Below are 17028 nucleotides of genomic sequence, written 5' to 3' on the forward strand. Positions count from 1 at the left end.
CTAGAAATGCAATGTTGGTGTAATAGTAAAAGAAATCATTCAACATAAATCATCACATTAACAGATTAAAAGAAAAAATGATGTAGTAGTTTTGATAGACGGATGAAAAGTATTTGACATAATTCAATACCCATTCATGGTATAAAATGTGAGCCAACTGGGGGCAGAAAGGAGCTTCCTTAATCTGATAGAAGACCTCTGAAAAACTTCCTGATCATCGTCATACGTAAGGATGAAATAGTGGATATGTTCCCTATAAAGTTGGGAACAGGCAATGATGTATGCTCTCACCTTTTTTAAAAACAATATTTTATTGAATGTTTTAGCCAGTGTATTAAGGCAAGTATGAGAAAATTAAGAAATAAAGATTGTAAAGAAAAATAAAATGTTCTTTATAAGCCATTACATAATTGTGTAGATAAAAAATACTAAAGAAACTATACAGAAATCTACAGGAACCAATAAATGAACATAACAGGGTTACACAATGTAATGTATACCAAAATTAATTGTATTTTTATGTACTAGTAAAAAAATTGAAAAGAAATTTAAAATTTATATTATTTACAATGTCATAAAAATTAAAATACTTAGGAGTAAATAAATCTACTGAGAACCACAAGATATCCCTGAGAGAAATTACAGGAGACCTCCATAAATGGAGAAATAAATCATGGTCATGCACTGAAAGACCTAATATTGCTAAGATTTGTATGTTCCTCAAATTGATCTATAGATTCATCATAACCCAGTGAAGACCACTGAAGGCATTTTTGAGAAATTGACAAGTGACTCTAAAATTAACATGTAAATGCAAAGAACCTAGAATAGCCAGAACAATTTGGAAAAGAAGAAAAATATTGGACAACTCACACAACCTAATTTCAAGAATTAATATAAAGCTTCAGTAATCAAGGCAGTATGGTATTGGCCTTAATGTAGACAGAGACAGATCAATGGCACAGAGATAGAGCCAAACATAAATTGCCAATTGATTTTTTGACATAGGTGACAAGTTAATCCTATGCTGAAGTATAGTCTTTTCACAAATGATGCTGGGACAACTGGGTAGCTATTATGGGAAGGAAATCTTTATTCATACCTCCCAACAAATACAGGTCTATGGATCATAGACCTAAATGTAAAAAATTAAAACTACTACTTTTGAGAAGAAAACATAGATGGTTTCTTTGTAACCTTGGAGTAGTAAAAATATTTCATAGAACGTAGCACAAACCATAAAAAATGATAAATTGGATTTATAAACTTTAAAACTATCAGTTCATCAAAATATACCATTAAGAAAATGCATAGAAAGCCTCTGGGAGAATATATAATAAGTTGCATTTTCACGTAATAATGCATGTAGGAAGTACAAGGCAAATAATATTCCATTTATAGTATGAATAATATATAAAATAGTTGAATCCTAGGCATAAACTTCTAATGATGAAATAAAAGGAAAAAAAACTGGAAAGGTTTACCGTATACTTGATTGTAGAGACTATAATAAAGATGACAACACTTCCCAATTTTGTAAAGATATTTTAATGTAAGACTAATTTTTCTCAGGATATTTTAAATAACATTTTAAAATGAGATTTCCAAGTCAAGGAAACATGCCTTTGTTTTAAGTTTGTTGACTATTCTTAATAGTGCATTTTTTTTATCAGATTGGATTGGGGCAATCAGGAATTCTATAATTGATCTTTGATTTGTTAGTGGATAGTCAAACAAACCTTCAAAAAAGGGTTAAGAATACTGGAATAAAAATTAGGCCATGAGCAGCCCCAAATAGCATAACAAGAAACATAATCTTGAAAAATGTCCTGAAGATGTATGCTTTAGCTGCAGATAAAACACACACCCCTATTATTGTTGAAACTGCACTCTGTAACATAGGGTAGCCCAGCTCATATAATGCCTCAATTGATTTTCTGTTTACTGAGGGCTGAGAACTGGAAACAAATGCATAGGAAATGTGTGCAGAAAAATCAAAAGAAAACCCTATACAAATGACGAGATTAATCATGGATATGGAATCAAGATTGACATTCCAGAATGCCATGAAACCCGTTACTCCCACAATCACAGAAGCAATAGCAAGAGTTACCCACAGGGAACACACTGGATGAGGAATTAACAATAAGGCAACAATAAACATAACTGCTGATGCAACCATGACATTTCGAACAGTATTTTCTAATACTGCGGCAAACTGATCAAAATATATGAATGCCGGGTTATACACTAGTAGGGGAATTTCACACTTTTTGGCAATGCTTCGTAATTTGAATAACATTGTCTTCTTACTGATTGAGGAAGAAACATGCATAGTCTGAATGAAGCCCCGGGAAGAAATGATTTCATTTGATGATGAAATATTAATATCTTGAATAAAAGCTGGAAAATAGTTTTCAAAACCAGAAATACCGTTCATAAAAGCGTTCTTATCATTAGGATCTTGTCCGCTACGTTTCATATACTGCACATACGCATGTAACCAAAACTCTGTAAGATTTGCATCTACATAGTAATTTTTTTCAAAATCTTTTATACATTTTTCCAATTTTTGCCTAACTTCTTCATCCCAGTAGTCAATACTTTTACTAATGACAACCATAACCCTGGGACCATAGTCTGAAAAATACTTTTCCTTTGTATTAAAATATGGTGTAATGTAGGAATCGTCACTTGCCAGATTTCGAAGGTCTATGCCTTCCTGCACTCGGAAACACCCGTATATACTACTGACAAGGTACAAAATGTATATCATCACCACAAAAAACTTGGACCGAGTATTTGTGAGAAAAGGACCAAAATAGTCTCTAAAGAATATATTCATTGGATGGACATCAGTTCCCTGTTCATCTACAACAGAACCAAATGGGAAACAGAACTTTTTTAATAAGGAACCTCTTTGGTCAGGAGTCTCTGGCTTTTTCAACCAGCGTAGGCAGACTACTTCTCTTTTACCATCCAGGGCCATAAATGCTCCAAAACAAGTGATGTTATAAATATAACAAAAGAACAGGGTTGTTCCTGTATAGATGCAAAAGTATTGTATGGACCTGAAAGAGCTCATAACCCCTGTATAGAAGGCCAGGATGTTGGTGATGGAGGTGATTGTAATGGACACTGCCACCTTTGAATAGACGTTGGACATCCGCCGTCCTATGCTTTCCACGAGGCTGGTCTTCTGCCAGGCAGAAATCATGATAAACATGTCATCGACTCCAACACCTGTGAAAAAGAAACAGAATCTTCATACATATTAATATCCATTAACAATTAAACAGATTGATTCAAACCATTTTCCTTTTCTATCTCTTAACGTCTTATTTATTTTGTCCAATCTCTGCTTAGATACTACCTTCTCTGTGATGCTTTCTCTGGTTGCCTCTGAATTCACAACAGAATTCATCACTCCTTCCTCTGCAGTAAGTCTTTGCTTTGTACATACTCCTGTTAATTCGCACATAGCACAGTGTACTCCTAGTCTTCACTTAGGGTGCCTTTAATGATGAAATCAGGAAACCTGGCTGACTGGGTGTTAGCTGAAGCAGCATTAACAATGTATCATTTGTTCCACTAGATTGGTGAGAGATCATTTTCTCTCACAAGACATTTCATGCTAATGTACAGACACATCCAGCCAACATTCTCTCACTTAAAATATAAGCTGGATTTCTGTGTTCCACAGTTAGCATCTGGCTATCTACGCGGTACACATAGTTTATGGACACACACGTAGGCACATGCACAAATGTAGTTTTTCTGCTAGTCTGTTTTTGATACCTAGGATGCTATTATTCAAACTTCACTTGCCCAGGTTAAGGCGCTATCTCAGTACAATTCAACCACTCCTAAGATCAGAAGTATGTACCAAAGTAAATCTTAAGAATTCTTTACATATCAGTGCCTACTAGGTAATTAATTCCTTTGCTCAATGACATTTCAGATTGCTGTGGAATAGAGAGAACGAGAAAACATTTGAGGACTTTCAAGTCATCACTAAAGACTGGGAAAGGAGTATTACAAAGAACAGGGACTAAAAAAAACAGTATGAGCATGTTGCAGATAAATTTCACCTCCCTCATACTTTCTACTAGAGTTGACACTATTTCCATTCATATATGCCTTTGTTTCCATGTGTACTGATATGAAATTGGTACTTGGAACTGAAATGTTGATCTTAATTTCAATTTCTTCCCCACAGATTACATGCTTAAGTTAGGAGAATACTGGGAATTGCAACCTTGCCTCTAGTTCGGGTGTTCTATGGATATGATCAAGGGAGAAGGATCCAAATTGGTACAAGTCCACGTAGCCTGTCATAGACTACACAGACTGTGTATAGTGGCACCCGTCTGCTGCCAACTGTGAGGATTCCAGTTGTGTTCAGCACGACAAAAGGGAAGAATCAGAAGCGCTAAGAGACCAAGAATAAACTCATTGATACTTTTTTGGTATTTAAGAACTAATGCTAATATTTATAGACCTTTGTTCAAAAGTTATCCTTACACATTCCTTGCTTAAAGTTGCTGAAGTCACATACACACATACATACACACGTGTGCACATATGTGCACGTGCACATACTCCTGTGTATACATGAGCTATACAAAAATGGCGTATATTAAATCAGTTATATATACCTTAACTCCATTTATGGCTGTGGGTCACTAATGATTAAGTGTGAATGTGTATGAGGAAAATGTGCCCTGAAAAGCTAGAATAAGCTGATGTCCAGTACACAGCTCACCTACTGTTGCCTCCAGAAAAACAAATACTATTTCCTCCAAGGTGTTTACTTTCTAAAATAGAAACACCTTTAATTTCCTGAGGCTTACTGTAAAATATATTCTGAAATTACCAAAAATACAACGAAAAATTGAAAACAACTCTAATTCTACCCTTCAGGGATAATCCCTGCTAACATTTTAATATATATCCATCCAGAATTTGTTCTATGCAAATATACACATATAACTGTCTATTTCAAACATCTTATTTTATAACCAGAAATTTTCACTTAATATTAAATATCTCCCTCTTTTAAAAGATTGAATATAATTCTCATGTTTTAATATGCTGTGTTTGATTTGACCAATCCCATATAGATATGGGATTAGGTTGTTTTTAATATTTTCCTATTCTAAATCACACCGAAATGAACGTACTTATGCTACTTTTGAGGACTTGTCCAATTATTAGGACAAATTCCTGAAAATGGAATTGGTGGGTCAAAGGTATTCCCTTTTTAAGTCTTGATTTGTTCCAAACTTGGATGAAAAAAGGTGTATACCAATTCCCATGTTCCCCCAGCAGACCGTGAGCGTTCACGTGCACACAACCTTCCCAAAATCTTCAATCTTGCTAGTATTGATTAATCAAAAAAGATATCTCACTTTTGATTTAATTTACATCCCTTGATTAATTGAAAGGTAAATTTTTTTTCTTATACTGCTGTGTACCACATAACAATGTTTCGGTCAATAACAGACCACATATATGTTGGTAGTCCCATATAATGCAGCTGAAAAATTCCTATCACCTATTAATGTCTTAGCCTTCATAACATCATAGCACAACTGATTACTCATGTGTTTGTGGTGATGCTGGCCTAAACAGACATGTTTCTCTGCCAGTTATATAAAAGTATAGCACATACAATTATGTACAGTATACAATACTTGGTAATAAACAACTGTTACTGGTTTATGTATTTACTATGCTATACTTTTGATCATTGAGAGTATATTCCTTCTACTTAGGGAAAAAAAGGTTAGCCATAAAACAGCCTCAGGCGGTTCCTTCAGGAAGCATTCCAGAAGAGGCATGGTTATCACAGGAGATGACAGCTCCACGTGTCACTGCCCCTGAAGCCGTACCAGTTGGACAAGATATGGATGATACTGATGATTCTGACCCTGGGGAGGCCTAGGCTAATGTGTGTGTTTGGGTCTTAGTTTTTCACAAAAAAGTTTTAAAAGTTTAAAAAAAACCCATTAAAAATAGAGAAAAGCTTATAGATTAAGGATATAAAGAAAATATTTTTGTACAGCTACCCAGTGTGTGTTTTAAGCTAAGTGTTATTATAAAAGAGTCAAAAAGTTTAAAAAGATTTAAAAGTTTAAAAAGTTATAGTAAGCGAAGGTTAATTTATTGTTTAAGAAGGAAAAATGTATTTTTTAAAAATAAATTTAATGTCACCTAAGTATAGAGAGTTTATAAAGTCTACAGTAGTGTACAGTATGGTCCTAGGCCTTCACATTCACTCACCACTCACTCACTGACTCATCCAGAGCAACTTCCAGTCCTGCACACTTCATTCATGTTGTACAGTATACAGGTGTACCATGTTTTTTATTCTTTATACTGTTATTTTACTGCGCCTTTTCTGTGTTTAGATACAAAAATACTTACCATTGTGTTACAGCTGCCTACAGCATTCAGTATAGTAACATGCTGTACAGGTTTGTAGCCTGGGAGCAATACGCTGTACCATATAGCCTAGGTATGTAGTAGGTTATATTATACTGTCCAGGTTTGTGTAAGGACACTCTATGATGTTTGCACAAAGACGAAGTTGCCTAATTATGCGTTTCTCAGAACCCTTGACATTAAGTGATGCATGACTATATTTTCAGTGACTTGTAATTTGTTTTTTACATGAACTGCTATTTACATCCACTGTTTTTCCGTTTGGGCTACTAGATCTTTCCACCTCTAAAGATACACAGTTAAATTTGATTTTCCAGTTTCCAGACAGCTCATTTTGGATCTGTAGAGCTACAATTCTTTCCCTTATCTTCCCCACACCCCCACATGCACAATGTTTTACTCACCTAGAATAAGAAATGGCGAATTTGCAACTGTGATCACAAATGGCACCCCGATGTGCAACAGCAGGCCAAAGCCACTCACCACTGCCAAGATAGCAGAAATCACTCCAAAGACTGCAACCCACATTTTGTTTCGTACACAGTCCAACCTGTAAATTTAGAGGGAAAAATCATGGAATTTTTGGTGGTAGCATCTCTACTGAAATTCCATCCATTGATAGCATTCTTGCCTTGGACACCTAATTCAAAAACCTCTGGGGCAATAATTTCCACACTTCTCTGCTAGAGACCTTTAATTCCCAGGTACTATCCCAGACCAACTAGAAAAAAAAAAAAAAAAGGAACAGAAAAGTTGAGAATCTACCAAATTATCCTAGGTAATTCTTACGCAACTAGCCAAGCACTAATTCACCGACTACCATTTCAGAAACACAAAGAATTACTAAAACACTGCAGATGGTTAGTCGCACTCTGATCTTCAGAAGGGTGTAAATGGAATATAACAGGTAATGGAGGGCAGACTCTACCAGAGAAAGAGAACAGATCCAGTTATCTTTTTACTCCTCCTGAACTGCAACTAGCCGTAAACATAATACTAAACAGTTCCTGCATCTCAAAACTAGTTCAATGCATGTTGTGGTTCACAAAGAGTGTGAAAGTCTTCTTTTAAATAATTTTCAGGATTCTTTTTTACTGGTGAAGTGGGCTCTGTGGAAAAATTGCTACTCATTTGGAAAAGGAAAAAAGGAAATATGCTACAGTTTGAATGACCCAATGACCTATGACTGTTTCCTTGTCAGACCAACAGAAATGGGAATATCTACAAACCATTTTAAAGTATGATTCAGTGTTTTGCCTCTCCAACAACCGTGACATTACATTTTAAAATATTGGCAACAACCTCTAGTTTTAGATTCTAGTTACTAGAAATTGCTTCGAACAAATGACTGGACACCTTAGTAGAGAAGAGAAATCAACTTTGGAATTGGAGTCTAGGAAAGACAACTGAAGAACTGGAGCCACTGATTTCAAAACAGCAGAAACAGGACTGAAGACCTGTAGACAACATATTTGAATAGATAAAATTTCTTATTATTAATAAAATTGTGACTGAATTTTTTTTGAACCCACTAGACCTATTTATTAAATCCAAGGCCCCAAATCAACACACAAACACACATTAATTCCAGGGAAAAAGTAAATTGCTTTGTTATAATATAATTTTATCATAACACTTTCTTAAAACAACAGTACTGGTTCATAGGAGTTCAACAAAGTAACAAAGATGAAATTTGAAGCCAGAATGATTAGTGAAGATAAAAATATGACATGTTCATTCCAATTCTTTCTTTGCAGTTTTTGGATTTTTTAGGTGTGAATTTTTCAGGGGATGGGGGAGTGAGGTATAGTATCGATTGTAGTAACTTTACTTTGACTAGCTGCTGTGTTGACTTTCTTTAAATGACCTTTCTTTTAATGCTCAATGGACAATGGAAGGAAAGACTTGAAAGTAGAGCACTGTAGGAATTTGATGAACACGCTTGCAGATACCCAGTCCTCAGAAAGGATCTTGGTTTAAACAGTTCAGCAGAACCACTAGGGGGAGTCTTAGAACTTTAGCTTTCCTGGGACATTTTAATCCTGACTGGAGGATTGGTCTTACCTAAGAATAAGCACAAAAGTCACAGGGCCTGCCTGAGTTTTCATGGAGCAGAGGAAGAATTTGCTCTGCCTACAAAACTTAAAGGGAACAAAGGGAGACAAAAATAAAGTTGCTTTATGTTTAAACCTTATGCGTCCTGGTGTTCAATATGTTGGTTACATAAGCATAAAACAGTCTTCAAAGACAAATATAAATAATTTTCTACTTGCCTTTAATATAAGATTTTTCTGCATTATTGTCTGCAATCATTTGCAAAGATAAGCAAGAACTGACTATAAATTTGTATCTTCAAAATCAACTAGTAGAAAAGTTTTGTCAAACCAATTGTTGGTACCTTGTAGATTCCATACTAATTTTAAAAATGCTTTATCCTATTAACTTTAATAAGACTGCATTTTGTTTTATTTTTTCTGCTTCTCTTTTTTTGTTTATTTTCTAAGGGATGTGGTCTTCCTATCCAGACTAACAAAAGTATGAGGTAGTTTATTGACTCTAAAGAGATTCCCATTGTGCTCAAGTCCCTTTACCTCTTCTTTTTCTTCCTTAAATCTAGATACGTTAAATTATATCATGTTACTAAATCTACCTACACATAAGAATTAGCTAGAGAAATTTTTGAAATATAGATTCCTAGATTTAACCCCAGGGTATTCTGATTCAGTAGGGCAGGGCCTGAGAATATAAGGTTTAGGGCTCTCTGGGTGACTCTAATGTAGAATAATAATCTGTGGGATTCCTTCTACATCCAAGTTCTATTGTTTGTTGATATCTTTCGTATTTTCGTTTTCTGATCTCAAGAACTCAAACTATCCCTAATACCTAGATAACAATTGTTAAATGCTTAGCAAAGTAAACCTCACATCAGAATGGAGACATCTAATTAAATTAGAGCTTAATTTTTTTATATATTAAAAGTACTATTTCAAATTCATAGTAGAAATAGGACTGCTTCTTAGTTCTAACAACTTATATGCCTTCAAAATAGAACAATTAATCATAACTGACGCAATACATAAGGTTAAAAAAGATATGCCAAATCAAACAAAACTGGCCACAGTTTATTTTTACTATTCCATTTGATTATACACTATTACTGGTGGGTAAAATTTTTTCAGTCACCAGGTTTATAAAATAACGGTTTAGCACTGGATGTCAGCAAAATGGCAGAGTTTTGCAAGCTCTTGTCCTCTTACAGAAACATCAAAAAACAAGTAGAAAACATCAGAACCAATTTTATGAACTCTGGAAAACAATGAAAAGTTACAGCAACCAACTGAGTAATGAATCCAAAAAAAGGCACTCCAAGGCAGCTTTTGTAGTAATTTTACATGCCCTTCCTCCCTCCCTGGTGCGCTGGCAGTCTTGTTATAGATTTGTTGAGATTTTCTATCTCATCTTAAGCCAGTTTAGGTCATTAGTGTGTTTATAGGAATTTGTGCATTTCATCTAGGTTATCCAATTTGTTGGCATATAGTTACTCATAGTATTTTCTTATAATCTTTTCTATTTCTAATAGTAGAATAGTCAGTAGTAACATCTCCACTTTCATATCTGATTAGTCATTTGTGTCTGCTTTTTTTCCTTTGTCATCATAGATAAAATTTTCTCAATTTTGTTGATTGTTTTAAAGAACCAACTTTTGGTATTATTGTCTATGTAATTTTTATATTTTATATTTTGTCTATCTCTGTTCTAATCTTTAATGTTTCCTTCCTTCTTGCAATGGTCTGAACGTTGGTGTCCTCCCAAGATTCCTGTGTTGAAACGTAACCCCCAGTGTGACAGTATTAAGAGCTGGCAAACATCATAACCAACCAGAATTAACCACCTTCAGATAGATGCCTGGGGCAAAAGATTACAATCCAAATGTACAAAAGACTATCTAAGGCAAAAGATGGGGAGCGCTTCTCTGGCAATTTAAGACACTGAAAAGCAACCATGTATACTGGGGAATTTGGAAAGTCACAGGAAACAGTAACTAACACTAATCCTTCTCAAACTCTTCCAAAAAACTGAAGAGGAGGGAACACTTCCTAACTAATTTTATGAGACCATCGTTACACCAATACCAATATCAAAGACATCACAAGAAAACTATAAACTAATATCTCTTATGAAGTCCTCAACAAATACCAGCAAACCCAATCCAATAGCATATTAAAAGGATTGTATACCATAGCCAAGTGGCATTTATCCCCGAAACACAACAGGGAAAATCCTGTGTTTCAACAGGGGAAAATCAATCAATACCACACTAACAGAACAAAGGACAACAAATAACCACATGACCATTTCAATAGATGCTGAAAAGACACTTGACAAAATCCAATGCTCTTTCATGATAAAAAACACTCAAAAACTAGAGATACAAGGGAAATTCCTCAAAATGATAAGGGCATTTGTGAAAATCATGAAACCATCATCATACTCGAGTGAAAGACAGAAAGCTTTTCCCTTAAGATCAGAAACAAGACAAAGATGCCTACTTTAACCAGTGATATTCAACATTATACTGAAAGTTCCAGCCAGAGCAATTAGATAAGAAATAGAAACAAAAGGCATTTAAATTTGAAAGGAAGAAATATATCACTATCCTTTTTCACAGATTACATGATCCTATATATGAAAATTCCAAAAAATCCACAAGAAAACTACCAGATTTAATAAACAAATTCAGCAAAGCTACAGGATACAAGACCAACACACAAAAATCAGTTGTGTTTCTATAGGTGTGCAATGAACAACCCAAAAAGGAAAGAAAGCAATTCCATTTAAATAGCTCTAAAAGAATAAAATATCTAGTAATAAATTTAACCAACCTGGTGAAAGACTGGCACACTGAAAATTACCAAACATTGGTAAAAGAAACTAAAGAAGACCTAAATAAATGGAAAGATGCTTAGTTCATGGGTAGAAAGACTCAATATTGCTAAAATGCCCAGTCCTACTCCAAACACTCCACAGATTTGACACAATCCCTGTCAAAATTCCAACAACCATGTCTTCCCCCCAGAAATAGAGAAGCCAACCCTTAAATTCACATGGAATTGCAAGGAGTCCTGGATGACCAAAACAACTTTGAGAAAGAAAAACAAAGTTGGAAGACTCAGTACTATGCAGCCATAAAAAGGAATGAAGTTCTGACACATGCTACAAGGCCTTGAAAACATTATGCTAAGTGAAATAAGACAGTCACAAAAAGACAAATGTATTACTCTACTTACATGAAATCTTTAGACTAGGCGGATTCATAGAGAAGTAGATTAAAGGTTAACTGGGACTGGAGGGGAGTGGGCCTTGGGGAGTTATTGTGACATGGTTACAGAGTTTCTGTTTGGGGTGATGGAAAATATTTAGAAACTCTTGTGATGGCTGTACAGCAGCATGGATGTAATTAATGCCACTGAACTGTATACTTCAGAATGGCTATAATGGCATATTTTATGTTATATATTATACATATTTTGCCACAATATTTCTTACAAAGTATGAGATTAAAAAAACCAATCAAATCATTTTACCTGTAGCATGATGTGATTGAAAACAGTATGATTAGAATGTATGCCGAGTGAAACAAAGGGATCACTGTCTTAGAAGTTGCCGCAAGTTCCAGTTGTCTAGAAAGTGATGTAAAGTGGACCACCTGCCACAAAAATATACTCAGGTAAATAACTTATAATTCTAGTATTCATGTGTGAATTACAAAACACATTGAAACACTTTATCTTATTGAAACATGTTAAAATTCAGGAGATCAAAATACATGGATTATGACTTTAGAATAGAGAAGATAATGTAAATATGCTTCTTCCCACAAACGTATGGTGTACTTTCCAAAGTTTCTTTCAAAATCCAAAGTTTAAAACTCCTGAATATATAGAATCTGAATTTTATACAAAACTATGAAATCTTGTTCTCATTAATAACTGTAGAAAGTGTAGCTTTCTCTAAATTTTTATTACGTTGGTATCTTTTACTGTTTTAATTGCATAAATATCATTTCAAGACGGCCTGGTCTTCAAAGGCTCTTAACAGAAGCCATCTCACCTCTGCCAGGCATGTTTATAAGTATTAGTTGAGTCGTAGACCCAACAATTACTCAACATCTAGTATGTTCCTCACACTAAGCTAGGTGCGCTCTCTACAGCTCACTGGAAAAATGCTGAGCTAGTTACCTTCCTAACCATGGCACTTTTACTTAAAAGTTGTTTTTCATCCCAATGAACTCCAAACAAGTTTTAGGGGACTCTCCCAAACCAGTGAAGACTAACTAAAAGTAAGAATTTCAAAGTACTGGAATTTGATTAGAAAACCAAACCCCCAAATTAAATGTGAAGCTCAATGTCCGTACCGCACAAATCTACCTGGTGGATATAGGATGTGCGTTATGGACTTGAATGTTACCAGGGATTTATGATTTGTGGCATCCTTCGGCGCTAATTTAAGAAAGTTGGATTAAGTACCAAATACAGTAGAGAACACCCAGCTTTGATGCAAGGACCCTATCACATAGTCAGGGAGTGCCATTGTTAGTGTTCTCGGAGCAAGTCTTCCTCATCCCTCCCATCTCCGGGCCTCCCTGTAAACTCTAACCGCCAAGTACCTTGATTTTCTTTAAGTTCAGACGGTTCTTAGTGTTGTTGAATTGGTTCAGGAAATGAGTCAGCCATTGCTTGCTCTGCAGCTTGTCCTGCAGTCGCTCAGTCTTCAGGTAGTACAGCAGCCGCAGGGCTTTGGTCCCCAGGAGCAACCGGTTCCTTCCCATCCTCTTCCCCAGGGTGTTTCCTCCGAAGAAGCCGGTCAGGTAGATGGGGTGGCCTTCGTGGTGGAAGATGGGGAAGGTGACGTTTCTCAGGTCGAGCCTCCTGTTCTTCTGCCAGGTGTACAGGAGCAGGTTGGGGGGCACGCAGAGGTCCTTGTACTTGGCGCACACCTGCGTGTACGGGATCTGGGTGCCGTTAACCTGTCCCACAGACAGAGACTGCACTGCGTCGTCCAGTCTACCCACTTCCGTAAAGGTGTCTTCCTCCAGCAGCGAGTTGGCCGTGCCGACCACCAGGATGGAGGCGAAACTGGCCTCGGCGCTCCTCCTGGCGGCGGAGAAGTGGTAGGAGTCGTTGGTGGTGAAGTGAGCCTGCACGAAGCGCCGCTCGGCCTTGGCGGGGCCCCTGATCGGGGTGTACAGCTCCTCGAAGTCTTCCTTTTCATTCCCGGGCAGGTAGAGCAGGCCGCTGCCGAGCGCCACCGTCAGCAGCACGGGCACTAGCAGGAAGAGCCAGGGGTGCTCGCCCACAGCCCAGCCCAGCCGTCCGAAGGCGCGGGACAGTGGCGCCTCCAGGCAGGCGGTGCGGCAGCGCCAGCCCGCAGCCCGGGGCGTCTGGATTTCTGGCTCCCCCAGGGACAGGTCTCTCGTCCCTGACTCCCGCGACGGCTTGTCCTGCAGCGTCGGCTGGTTCTCCAGCTCGATCGACGGTCGTTGCTCCGAGGCCTGCCCTGAAGGCGAGCTCTCTGGCCATTCCTGTCCCTGAGCCGACGCCGCAGGCTTCTGGGACGCGGGGCTTGCCGCGTCCAGCACCTCCAACTCGGGCTCGGGGTCCGGCCCCACCGCCACCTCCCGCCTGCTCTTTGGTGACCACTCGGCCTCTGGCGCCACCTGGGAACGACTGAGCCTCATTTCCGGGAAGCACAGGCGACCTTCTCACTGGGGCCAGTGGAAGGAAAAGTAACTGCTGGCCGGAGCTGCCAATCGCCACGCACCCCACGGTTTCCTGGAGATTCCAAGGAAGTCTGTTTTAGCCGGGGCTGTTCACGCGGAGGCCCGAGGAATCGTTGGGGAGGACATGGTTTGACCTGTCGCCTGACAGGTTAGTTAGCCTGAAAGTTTTGGCGCGTCTGACCTCTCAGGAGTTCAGGAAATAGCAGAACCGCTTCTCGGAGGCCATCAATTGCGAGCTTGGCCTACAGGAATCAAAATTTATTGAGAGAATTTGGCTGGGTCCCAAGCACACACACAAATGGCGCCAGTCACGTGTGACCTGAGTGGCAGCCTTTACCCTTCCTGGGTTCACCCAGTAGCAGTTTGAGGTAAGGCTTTTGTGAACCCGACACACTTGACTTGGTTATTATTTTCATTCTCTGGCTACACACACGGCATAGACATACATTCTCCTTGTAAAAAGAAGTAAATATGTTAGAATGCAAAAAAACCTCTCACCTTTTTATCTCATTCCTCGTCTCAAAGGAAGTGTGCAAAAGTGGGTCTTTATCCCTACAAACCCTTTTCTATGCATTTATACACACATCAAAGATACATGCAAATGTATCTTTCATAAATCTTGTTGCACTGTTACGCAGATTACATTTTTCATCTCCTGTGGTAGAAGAATCTCACCATGTTAGTGTGTGTAAATTTATCTTATGCTTTTAACTGCCCTCTATATAAGGCTGGTGGTGGGCTACTCTCCGCTCCCTAATGAAAAAGAAGAAGCTCCTCCTGTTCCTCAAATACCTGCCTTAAAACTGTAACAAAGAAATTCCTCACTCTTCCCCCCGAAACCTTCCTTTCGGAAAAACTCCCACCCCCCAGCCCTAAAAAACTATATAAACCCACCCAGACTTCTGGGCGGGGTGACTCCCGGGTCTCTCTCTGTCTCTTTCGGGGCCGTGAACCTTGCCCGGGAACGCCCCAATAAAGCCTCGTTGCTTACCCCTTTCAACTCTGCTGTCTTTCTTTCTCTGGCGCCGGCCACTCTGGTCTTAAAACCTTACAGACACCAAGCAAGAAGTTCAAAGGCAGACTAGACTTTCTACCTAAAATGGAAGCAAGTTTCCCATGTGAGATGTAAACTCATCAATACTTCCTGGCAACAGATTTTTACTTACAAAGTAGTAAAACAGCTGTGTGATTCAGAACTTTAAAACTTAGGCGACTGAGAGAGGCCTGGTCCTCCTGGCCAGTGCTGGCTGGGGGCTCCTCAGCCACGGCCAACAGTGGGCACTGTGGAGGGGAGGGGAGGGACAGGACTCGCACACCTCCCCTGCCCACAAGCTCCTCAGCCCAGGACTAGGGCTAAGCTGAAAGGGCGGCCGGGCTCCATCTTACTGCGCCTTGAGGAAAGTCCCCGGCCTGCCTCCTCCCTCTGCAATGAGCTGCACTAATTCATCCCCAAGCCCCTTCCTTCCTCGGCCCCAAGTCTGTGCTCTCCCAGGCCAGGAGGAAAGGGAACCCGCTGCCCCCAAGATCTCATACGTCTTGGCCCCCGCAGGCTGTCAAGTCAGCTCCCAGCCCCTGCCCACTATGGGCACAGACACCTGCACAGCCTCGGAGTCCGCGCTGGGCCCCACCCATGAAGGACGACCACGAACGCAGGAGGCTGGGGGCTGAGTGCTGTCCCCGGTTCCCCAAAGGCAGGTGCGTTTTGTTGTGCTTGGGGAGGGGAGAACCCCCACAAAGCGTCTCAGGTCCTCAAGCGTAGGCGGTGGCTGGTGCCAGACGGGCCCAGCGAGGCCCCCTCCGCCAAGTGATTGTTCACTTACTGGCCCAAGCACGCAAACCACCCGCCGCGCAGGGCTGGAGGAGCCAAAAAATTAACACTCGACCACGCAGACACCAACTCAGGCTGCTCTGCCGGAAGAATTTAACTATAAAATAATGTGGACGCTGCAAACGCTGGGCCTTGAAGAAGAAAACAGGACGGACCCGCGAACCGGCACAGGAGACTTTCCAGGCCCAGGAACGGCCCCCGTGGGACCCTGACAGGCTCAGTACCGGGGAGCAGAGAGAAACGTGAGGAAACTTGGGTGCTAGAGTCTCCTCCTGACACCGACGACGCCAGTGTCCCCTTCCTGCGTCCCGACCCGCCCGCCACGGGGGGGGGGGGCGCGGGGCAACGCAGGGAAGGGGATCCAGGCCGCGTGCTCAGCGGCCCCCCTCCGCCCCGTGACCTCAGCCCCGCACCCTCCCCCACCACCCTGGGGGACCCCGACGCCGCGCCACAGCTGGGAGTTGAGCGGCAGCACAACCGGAACCCCCCGCTCGGTCCACCACGTGCACCGACCCGCCAAGATGGGGCGCTGGCCAGGGGCGCCCCGGCACCCCCAGGCTCCAATTCGGGGTATCTCCCGTCACGAAGTCGGAAAGCGGCGGCAGAGGGGTCTCGCCTGTCCCCCGCCTCATATGCGGGGTAACGCGGCCACGAAGACGGGAAGCGGCGGCAGAGGGGTCCCACCCGCCCCCTGCCTCACATTGGGGTACCCCCGGCCACGCAATCAGGAAGCGGCATCGGGGACGCCCAGGGCCCCCCGGGTTCCTCAGACCAGGAAGTCGGGGAGCGGCGGCGGGAGCGCCCGGACGCCCACCAGGCGCCCATTTGGGGTCCGCCCCCAGCCAGGAAGTCGGGAAGCGGCAACAGAGGGGTCCTGCCCGCCCCCGCCTCATATTCGGGGTTCCTCAGCCAGGAAGTCGGATGCGGCGGTGCCCGGACGCCCCCCGGTGCCGCCCTGGTCTCGGCGGGAAGT

General features: G+C 40.7%; 1 protein-coding gene across 1 annotated transcript; it reads right to left on the reverse strand.

Annotated features, from left to right (window-relative positions):
- Positions 1–246: 246 nt before the first annotated feature.
- LOC123625190 (patched domain-containing protein 3-like) lies at positions 247–16416 on the reverse strand. Its single transcript, XM_045533474.1, has 5 exons — positions 15219–16416; positions 13115–14469; positions 12033–12154; positions 6852–6997; positions 247–3243 (listed from the first exon to the last, which is right to left on the reverse strand). Exons 2-5 carry the CDS (start codon positions 14183–14185, stop codon positions 1742–1744), a joined length of 2841 nt encoding a protein of 946 aa, XP_045389430.1. The 5' UTR covers positions 14186–14469; positions 15219–16416; the 3' UTR covers positions 247–1741.
- Positions 16417–17028: the final 612 nt, after the last annotated feature.

This window comes from Lemur catta, chromosome 1 (assembly GCF_020740605.2).
Source record: "Lemur catta isolate mLemCat1 chromosome 1, mLemCat1.pri, whole genome shotgun sequence".
In the NCBI taxonomy this organism is placed as follows: domain Eukaryota; kingdom Metazoa; phylum Chordata; class Mammalia; order Primates; family Lemuridae; genus Lemur; species Lemur catta.

Bases quoted from the DNA above. Each gene is read 5' to 3' on its own strand.
- LOC123625190 (XM_045533474.1), bottom strand. From the start codon at position 14,185: ATGAGGCTCAGTCGTTCCCAGGTGGCGCCAGAGGCCGAGTGGTCACCA. The intron at 6,998-12,032 runs GTAAAATGATTT...CTAAATTTACAG, and splicing joins TCAATCACATCATGCTACAG to GTTGGACTGTGTACGAAACA. The intron at 3,244-6,851 runs GTGAGTAAAACA...TCTTTTTCACAG, and splicing joins TTCGCCATTTCTTATTCTAG to GTGTTGGAGTCGATGACATG.